At 47.3% G+C, this 10,104-nt stretch overlaps 1 protein-coding gene across 1 annotated transcript in view; it reads left to right on the plus strand.

Moving 5' to 3' along the window:
• pcloa (piccolo presynaptic cytomatrix protein a) overlaps positions 1–8,682 on the plus strand; it is a gene marked incomplete at both ends in the record, with an annotated part of 57,813 nt that extends 49,131 nt beyond the window's left edge. The window contains 8 exons of the mRNA XM_084448014.1: positions 825–1,059; positions 1,591–1,857; positions 3,099–3,293; positions 4,675–4,816; positions 4,947–5,008; positions 7,682–7,816; positions 8,149–8,294; positions 8,539–8,682. Coding sequence (XP_084304140.1) covers positions 825–1,059; positions 1,591–1,857; positions 3,099–3,293; positions 4,675–4,816; positions 4,947–5,008; positions 7,682–7,816; positions 8,149–8,294; positions 8,539–8,682 — 1,326 coding nt within the window. The remainder of the gene's footprint in view (positions 1–824; positions 1,060–1,590; positions 1,858–3,098; positions 3,294–4,674; positions 4,817–4,946; positions 5,009–7,681; positions 7,817–8,148; positions 8,295–8,538) is intronic.
• Between the last annotated feature and the right edge of the window lie 1,422 nt (positions 8,683–10,104).

Genomic DNA, 10,104 nt, shown 5'->3' on the forward strand with positions numbered 1-10,104 from the left:
GCTTTGAGTGCCGCTAAGGTAGAAAAGCGCTATATAGGTGCAGTCCTATATAAGTGCATTTATCTTTTACCATTTAGTACAGTAGACGCTGCATTCATGTACAACATGTCCCCATAGTCGATCACTGATCAAATCAAATAAAGTGTATTGAACCTGTTTCTTCATAGCTTCAGTTGGGAAGCAAGCCTTGTTAAGAAAATAAAAGCCCAGTATTGGTTTAAGATTATTAATATGAACATTATACTCTAAGACAGCTCATCCAAGCAGATACCAAGGTACTTATTACTCCTTACTCCTTAAGAGGAGACTTTCTCAATGGCTTTTCCCATAGATGTCAAAATGCTAACCTCTGACTGAGATGGAGCTCTGGTGAATGTCATGATTTTTTGGGGGGGAGGCGGGGGATGGGGGGCAGGGATGGGGGCAAATTTTTTCAAGACAAATTTTAGACCGTGAAGTGAGGTCTGCAGTGACTGAAAGGCAGACTGGAGCTCTTAACAGCTTGAAACAGAGAGGGAGCTTTTAAATAAATGACTGTATCATCAAGCTAAAACCCGACCCTGGGGCGCACCACTAGTAAACTCAAGGAAGTCAGACTTGTGGCTATATTTGACATAGACATAGCATCTCTCTCAAACCTTCAGAATTGTTTTGTTTGACGTTGACAATCAGAATGGATGCTTTAATTCCAATGGGTTCAAATTAAGTGACGCGTTCACTGTGTGTATGATCGTTATTGTGTATGTGTGTCTGTGTGTGTCTGTGTCTGTGTGTGTTTGTGTGTGTGTGTGTGTGTGTGTGTGTGTGTGTGTGTGTGTTCGCAGGTTCTCATCGACCTGTCCAACACAGCCCAGCTGGACAATGTCCCCCGCTGGCTCCCTCTGAAGGAGCAGGTTGAGGGGGACCACCTCCGGCGCTCCCACACCGGACAGGGCCGCCAGCACTCCCCCAAGCCCCCCTCGCACTCCTCCCCCAAGACCACCGGCTCCGCCCACGACCCCCCGAAGTCCTCGGTCATCAAGAGCCGGAGCCACGGGATCTTCCCGGATCCGGCGAAGGGTAGGAGGCGGGACGCGCTGTCCTCTTTTCTCCACCCTACCCCTCTGGCTTTTCTACTTTCTTCTGGTTCTCTCTCTTCTCTTTCTCTTTCTGCTCTCCCCTCCATTCTCTGCAGTCTTGCACTACCTGTCTCTCTCTCTCTCTGTCTCTCTCTATCTCTCTCTCTCTCTCTCTCTCTCTCTCCCCATCCTTTCTCGCCCATTGTAACTTTGGCGTCATGCTCGTTGCTTTCTCATGTTTTTTTTTTTTTGGTTGTTTACATGAATGCACCCAGCTCAGAGGCCCTCAGCTTCTGCCACTCACCCACGGGAAACGTGGAAGGCTTTGAAAACACTCACCAGCTTACACCTAAAATGTGTCCCCCCCCAAAAAATGAACGTAAATAGCACAGGAACCGGATGCTACTGAACGTAGCATGTATCTAAAGTGACTAGCTAGCAAGCTAGTTCAACAGAGGTGACCGCTAAAGTTCTGGGTAGTATCTTAGCATATTAGCTCTTTTTGGTAATTTGGTGAATTTGGTTGTTCTAGACACGCAGGTGCCCACTATTGAGAAATCACACAGTAGCCCCGCTGGCACGTCCAAGCCTTCCCCGCCCGAGAGCCTCGGCCAAAGCCACAGCCAGCAACACACCGCACGCTCTCGCGGCGCCGCCCGGCCCGCCGCCGGCAAATCCGCCTCGCGGCAGCAGCAGCACCACCGGGAGGACGGCGGCGGCGCCGGCGGAAGCGGCCTCGCCTTAGCGACAGGGGAGGCGTCGGGCACTCAGCAGCAGCAGCAGCAGCGTCTCCAACCAAGTAAACGACGCAAATAAACCCGGCGCAGCATGGCCACCTCGCGCTCATCCTGTCTCCCGCTCTCTATCACTCCTCTCTTTTCCTTTCCTTTATCTCCTGGGTTCTTTTCTCCTTCCTTTCCTCGGTTGTTCGGCCCTTTTGTGAGCCCCTGTGGCCCTGGTCCACTACGTACCGTACTGTAGTCAGTGTGTTCACCGATCACCCCCCGGTCCACCACGTACTCAGTGTGTTCACCTATCACCACTTCTCTGTACTGTATGTCCCCTCCCACGGTCCGTAGACCCAGCACCTCAAACATACACCTCAACACCCGGCACTCGCAGATGCCTAAAGTTCGCTTTTAAGATCGTCTCCACGCATCGATGAGAGACTGAGGCAGAACTATAAACCTAACTACAGAAACTAAATACATGATAAATCATTCAAAATGGGCCAGTACAATTTTACATACACATACTGTAGAGCTAAATAGTTCTTAATTAGTTAACTTTTTTGAATTTTTCTAGTTCTAAGACATCTTGACAACAGTGATCTACTAGACTGAGTCAAAGCAAAGCAGCTAGGCGAGTGAGTTCTCTCAGATGACTGGAGAACGACTAACCGGTGACATCCAGGCCGATACGGCAGGAACCACGCTTGGGTTGGTACCATTGATGAGTACCGAACGGCTGACCTTAGAAAAGCCTGTTTAATTTGAACACACTGGATGTCATAAAAAAAAATAGCACATTGGATTATCTGGACCCAAGCACCTGTAAGAACGAGCTCAGAGGAAAGTCATCCGTCCTATTGTGACACAGCCGCTTCCTTTACACCTCATAAGTCCTTTGATGTTTTTTGGAGTTACGTTTGGTTGTTGTTTTGTACCGAATAACTGCCGGCGCTTGAAGCTCCTCCTCTCAGCTGGCTGTGCACTCCCCGCACCCCCCTGCCCCATCCTCTTCAACTATCTTTGTACCCACAATGCACCTCAGACTCTGCACACCCCGCCCCTCACTGAAACGTGGGCGGGGCAGACTGTGCACCAGTCACTGTGGCTGCATGCGGTAACGCTGACAGTAACGCTGCTTGCCATTGGTGAGGATATTCGATCTCTGAGTCTCCATCTCGCCCCTTCCCCTCCGCCCCCATCTTGACCTATGACCCCTCGCCCCCACTGTGGCCATGACCCTTTGCTCCCTCGGCGTGACTCCCTGTGACCCCGCCCACGCGCCCGCGAAACTCTGAACACCCCACCCAAGCCAAAAGAGGCAGACCCTACCTGAGGCACCACAGGCACAGCGTAGAGGGCGTGCTCACCGTTCAGAAAGACCCGTCCGATTCGCTCCCCGCCCCGCCGCCGCCGTCCGGCCCGTTGGCCAATGGGAGGCGAGCAGACGGCGGACGCCTGACCCTCAGGAAAGCCCTGTCCGAAGAGAGGCCGCAGACCGACGGAGGTGAGAGTCGAGCGCCTCCTCTGACCTGTTACTGGAGCAAAGATGGAGGAGGAGAGAAAGAGAGAGAGAGGATGGGATGCTACTAACGCACACCTGCAGAGAAACAGAGAGAGAGAAAGAGAGAGAGGGGACAGGAACTGGAAAATAAACAGTAAAATAGAGAAGGAAAGGATAGAAAGAGAAAAAGATAGTGACCTTACACACCTGTACACACAAGGAAACAGCCAGCCACATCGCCAGAGATCCATGCAGCGAGACACAGTCTCTTAATGGCCGACACACGGTTTGCTAACACCAGGAGATGAGCAACCAATAAACGTGCATGATGCAATCTCCTGACTTTGGAAGTCATCTCTTCAATTTACTTAGCAAGCGCCTGCGTAAAGACGCCATCGAAACGGCGTTAGCAAACCCCTCCCCTTCAGCCATATGTCGTGTTGTCGTGGCCAGAGAGCATGAATTCTGGGAAACGGTCACAAATGTCACACATCCCACATCATTCACAGCCAGTCATGTCCTGTCCCATCACCACACAGCCTGACACACTCACGACTGGGAATTCAAAACCCAACCAGAGGTTAAAAACCCCACGAAACGCTTTATTTTTGTATTATTATTTTTTTTAGGAATGTCCTTTCTGTCATTACAGTGGATTCAACACATAGATAGGCATTCAAGATATCCAAGTTGAACCTGAATGGAAATTATCATTACAGAAGAAATTGGATATATGAAGTCTTATAACGATTAAGTATGTAATTCCATTACACGCCTCTCTTAAGAAGGGTAGCAAAATATGCACACTTACCGTAGGTATGGCAGTCTGACATCGAGATTACTAACAGTGTGTTAGGGTCTGTGTGTCTCTTCCTACGTCTTCTGTGTACATACGTGCGTCTGTGTTGCTTGGTGTTTGGCTCTCTAATGGTCTATCTCTAGGTTATTCAGTCTGTTTAAGTCCACACTGTTTCTGTGTGTGTGTGTGTGTGTGTGTGTGTGTGTGTGTGTGTGTGTGTGTGTGTGTGTGTTGAAGAATGAGATGTCTTATGTGTGAGAGAGCGATGCTACAGTATGTTCAGTTCACAGCTACATTTGTCCACATGCAGCTCATGAATCTACAGTATCTATGTATATGGTGTTGCTGTGTTCATTGTAATTTTCCTGTACACACACACACACACACACACACACACTTGTAATGTACTGCAAGGCCTTTTTTGACCCACCCCCACCACCACCACGCTCCACTACACACTCACAACACAGTACACACTCAGTCCTGTAAAGGGCGCCACCTCTCTCTTTCTCTCTCTATCTCTCTCTCTCCCTCCCTCCCTCCCTCCCTCTCTTGTGACCTGTCTCTGGTTGGATCTCCACGCAGCCCGGGCGGGCCACAGGTCCGGCGACGCCCCGGTCACCGCCGCCTCATTGGACAGCGGTCTGAGTGGCAGCGCCTACAGCCTGCTGGACGACGAGGCCGAGACCAACGCCGTGGATAGCGCCATCTTCCACGTCCCGCGATTGTGAGTCCGCTCGTACAGTATTGAGTGTGTGTGTGTGTGTGTATGACACGAGTGCTGTATAAAAATCACACCTACTGTATATGTACATGTATATTCATTATGTACTGTATATTATGGTTGTTCTCCACAGTGGAAAAATTCCAAACGGAACAGATGTGATGAAGTCATCAATGGGACACGGAGACTCTGAGAGTAAGATACAATGTCTTGAGGATGTGTGTGTCATCTGTTATTGGTTGCGGTCGTGCAGTGACTGACAATGTGACCCCTGACCTGGAAAAGAAAGAGCTAAGGAATTATTCAGAGCATTCACCAAACAAATACACACACACACACACACACACACACACACTAAGAGACAAAGAAACTACACACTCATGCCCACGCACATAAACAATGTTCAGTTGCTGACTCCTTTGAGTCTCTCTGAAACACACACACGTGCGCACACACACACACACACACACAGACATACACACACTTGCACTCAGACACGCAGCCACATATTATTACTCTTTATCTCTCTCCTGTCTTCTCTCTCTGACACACATACACACAGATACTGTACACACACACACACACACACGACACACAGACACACACACACACACACACACACACACACACGACACACACACTGTACACACACACCCACTGCAAAATACCAGGCAGAATAAACCATCCAACTCTATCTGCTGAGGTCTTAGTGACCTATCTTACAAAAAAATCGACTCCGTTTCCAAGACAACCAAAAGCCAGTTAGTCGTTCCTTGTTAAACAAGTAAAGCAAAAATGCATTTGCTGGATGGACCAAGTTGGGACACATGTAGTACATTCAGTCACCACCATTAGATGGCATAGTTCATATAGATCGAAAAACATCACTGGTGTTTTTATCTGACATATATTGTATTGCGCTGTAGTGTGGTGGTAATTCTTAATCCTGATTTTTGAACCCTGGCTTAAAAAATAGTTTTTAAGCGAGCTCCAGATCAAGTCAAGCCAGATCATCTCTTCAAGGAGGAGAGGAAGAAAGATGCATTTTTGTTTTTGTAACACAACTCCCTGTATTACACCTGTACAGTACAATACAATACAGACAGTAACTTCCTATTGTTTTGATGTACTGCAGTGTTTAGAGAGGCTTCCAGTGGCTTGCAAACATACTTTATCAGGTACGTTTCAGTCACATTAGACCTTTGTCAGGTACAGTAACAATAAAACACAATATCAGACAAACAAATAAAAAGGAAAATACATCTGGATCTTTAGGCCAATCAGGGGTGTCAGGTCAGTCCCAATGACTGTATGCAATGCACCAATCGAATAGAGCAGTGGTCCCCAAACTAAGGCCCGCGGGCCGGAGACGGCCCGCCTCCACATTTGGCCCGGCCCCCTGAACAATACCAGAGACGCATTATGATTTTTTTTTCAGTCTGGCCACGCGAATCCTAGACTGGCCCCTGTCAAATAGAACGGAATAATTGCGAAAAGGTTCGGTAAGAGAAAAGTTGATTCAGAATGCAGGGTATTTAACCTGCAGTGGTCAAACCATTATCTTTTTGTTCAATGCTAAGAAAAGGCTGTCTGTCTCATCTGTCAAGAGGCGGTGGCGGTATTCAAAGAATAAAATCTGCGCCGACACTATGAATCTCGTCACAAAGACAAGTATGATAACTTGCAAGGCCAAATGCGAGCAGACAAACTCTCAAAGCTAAAAAGTGGACTGTTAGCTCAGCCGCTAAGTGGACTGTTAGCTCAGCCGTTAGCTCTGTCGGCGAGTACAATCACCAGACGCACTGTACTGACCCCGGCCCCCATCAGAGAAGGGAAAAGTTATGTGGCCCTCACAGGAAAAAGTTTGGGGACCCCTGGAATAGAGGAACACCCATCACCATAAAAGGACATCCAGTCAATAGCAGTCACATAAAATCACAAATACATACTCGTTTTCACAATAATCACAATTCTGTTTATAAAATGAAGGCTATCCAAAACCTATAAACTGTGTAGGCTGCCACAAATGCCTCTAGGTCGTACACTATATGGACAAAAGTATTGGGACACACCTCTTAATCATTGAATTCAGGTGTTTCATTCAGTCCCGTTGCTACAGGTGTATCAAATTCCTTAGTTCCAGTGAAGGGAAATGTTAATGCTTCAGTTTACTAAGACATTTTTGACAATTCTATACTTCCCACTTTGTGGGAACAGTTTGGGGACTGTGCCCCAGTGCACAGAGCAAGGTCCATAAAGGCGTGGTTGGGTAAGGTTGGTGTGGAAGAACTTGACTGGCCCACACAGAGCCCTGACCTCAACCCCATCCAACACCTTTGGGATGAACTAGAACGGAGATTGCGAGCTAGGCCCTCTCGTCCAACATCATTGTCCATAGTGTAGGTAGTGCACAGTACATGAGGACTGATCCCCTGCTGGTTCCTGTGTGTTCAGGTAAGATCCAGGTGATGTTCAGTAATACCCAGTACACAGCTGACCCCCTGCTGTCTCCTGTGTGTTCAGGTAAGACCCAGGTGATGTTCAGTAATACCCAGTACACAGCTGACCCCCTGCTGTCTCCTGTGTGTTCAGGTAAGACCCAGGTGATGTTCAGTAATACCCAGTACACAGCTGACCCCCTGCTGTCTCCTGTGTGTTCAGGTAAGACCCAGGTGATGTTCAGTAATACCCAGTACACAGCTGACCCCCTGCTGTCTCCTGTGTGTTCAGGTAAGACCCAGGTGATGTTCAGTAATACCCAGTACACGGCTGACCCCCTGCTGTCTCCTGTGTGTTCAGGTAAGACCCAGGTGATGTTCAGTAATACCCAGTACACGGCTGACCCCCTGCTGTCTCCTGTGTGTTCAGGTAAGACCCAGGTGATGGGGGAGATCAAGATCGCTCTGAAGAAGGAGGTGAAGACGGAGGGAGACCAGCTGGTGCTGGAGGTCCTCCAGTGCAGGAACATCACCTTCAAGTTCAAGAGCCCGGACCACCTGCCTGGTACGCTAACACACACGCACATGCACACACACACACACACACACACACACACACACACACACACACACATACACGCACACACACACACGTTCAAGTTCAAGATCCCGGACCACCTGCCTGGTACGCTAACACACACACGCACATGCACACACACACACACACACACACGCATACACGCACACACACACACGTTCAAGTTCAAGATCCCGGACCACCTGCCCGGTACGCTAATACACACACACACACACACACACACGTGCACGCACACACACATTATCACACCAATATCTATCATAACGACAACTACATACTACTTTGTGTGTGTGTGCCAGACCTGTATGTGAAGCTGTATGTGGTGAACATCGCCACGCAGAAGAGGATCATTAAGAAGAAGACCAGGGTGTGTCGCCACGACCGCGAGCCCTCCTTCAACGAGACCTTCCGCTTCTGCATGAACCCCACCGGTCACTCTCTACAGGTACATGGATCTGTGTGTGCGTGTGCGTGTGTATGTGTGCGTGTTTGTGTGTTGGTCTGTTTTATAATCTCCTTTATGTAGGACTATCCACGCAGTGAAACACAGAACAGAACCTATAGTACATGAATTTGTGTGTTGCTGTGGTGTCTGCCACTTATATAACATGTATTCTTCCTCTCTCTCTCTCTCTCTCTCTCTTTGACTCTCTCTCTTTCTCTATCTCTCTCTCTCTCTCTCTCTCCAGCTGTTTCTGGTGTCAAACGGGGGCAAGTTTATGAAGAAGACCCTGATCGGTGAGGCCTACGTGTGGCTGGACAAGGTGGACCTGCGCAAGCGGGTGGTGAGCTGGCACAAACTGCTGGCCAGCACGGCCCAGATCCACTCCTAGAAGGTCAAAGGTCATTCCTCCGCCACGGGAATCCCTTCACTGCTGTCGGAAAAAAGACTGGGGGACACTGGAGTTCACCGCCTCCATCACTGATCCACTCTTTATGGACGTACTCACGGGCGTTCCGCACCAAGGTGGGGAGGACGAGGACCTTTTGGGTGTGGGAGTGAGGTATCTTGTATGGGTCTTGGTCTTGGGCCTGTGTGTCCGGGTCAGAATGGCCTGAGCTGTAACGGGTGAGCGAGGAGTGAATATCTTTGTCAGAAGTGTGTTTTTGTGATAACGGCAAGCGGGGGAGGAAGCGGATATGTGTTTACAGGAAATGAACCAGTGTTTACAGGAAGTAATGTGTAGTCAGGGGTGGGAGCGGAGGCACAAAGACAACAACGCAAGAGCAGAATTAACCAGGTATTACAAACACACACACACCCACGCACACGCGCGCACACACATACATACACGCACACAAACACACACACAAACACCACATAGAGAAAGATGAATAGATAAAAGGAATAAACACTTTCGTAGATTCTTATTTATTTATTCATGTATTTATTTGTAGATGTTTTATTCACAAATTAAATTATAATTACAAAACTGGACACCCCTTCATTGCTTTCAATCAGAGTTGTATTTATTCTTGAAGCATTTTGGAAACTTACTATCTAAGAGTATCTATTGTGATGCACATCTGAAATGTTGATTTATTTTTGTATTATGATTTAAATTGTATGAATTGTGTGGATTATCATTTTTCTTCTCCTGAATTATTGGATTATGTAGAGTATACGGAAGATTTTTAACCCAGGGAGTACACAGTCTATTTTGTAACAAACACTTGATTCATTCCAATTTCAAAGTTGCTCTCAGCTAGCATTGATAGTTTTTTTTGCATTCATTGTTTGTTTGTCAAAAGTGATTTATACTGCTTCTACTTTCTAAATGTAAACGTAGAACTACCTGATATAGAAAGGAAATTGGATGTTCTAACTCTAATTGGTGTAATGTTATTAGATTGGAGAGAGGTTATAGTTCACAGAGGTCTATTGTAAGTGGTATTTCTGTACTACCGCATTCTGCACAAGTGGAAAAAAGGTCATCTATGAGGTTCACTTTGTACATAGTGGAGTACAGTGTCGTTGTTGGAGATCAACTATATATATACAGATATCTATTTATCATAGACATTCCAATCTCTATGATTGTGATGTAAAGACTTTAAAGTTTATCTGCACCTTTTAGAATTTGAACCATTAAGCACATCAGATTTTTTTGGCCTTGATAATTATTTTTCCGCATTGTGAATTTCATATTGTACCAAATAGGTCTGACTCCTGATCAGGAAGTACTGGCATTATTATACCAAAAGACAAGGACCGCATTATTCCAGACCCATAAGAAACAGGTCAGTACTGTATC

This window comes from Borostomias antarcticus (genome assembly GCF_949987555.1).
Source record: "Borostomias antarcticus genome assembly, chromosome: 13".
In the NCBI taxonomy this organism is placed as follows: Eukaryota; Metazoa; Chordata; class Actinopteri; order Stomiiformes; family Stomiidae; genus Borostomias; species Borostomias antarcticus.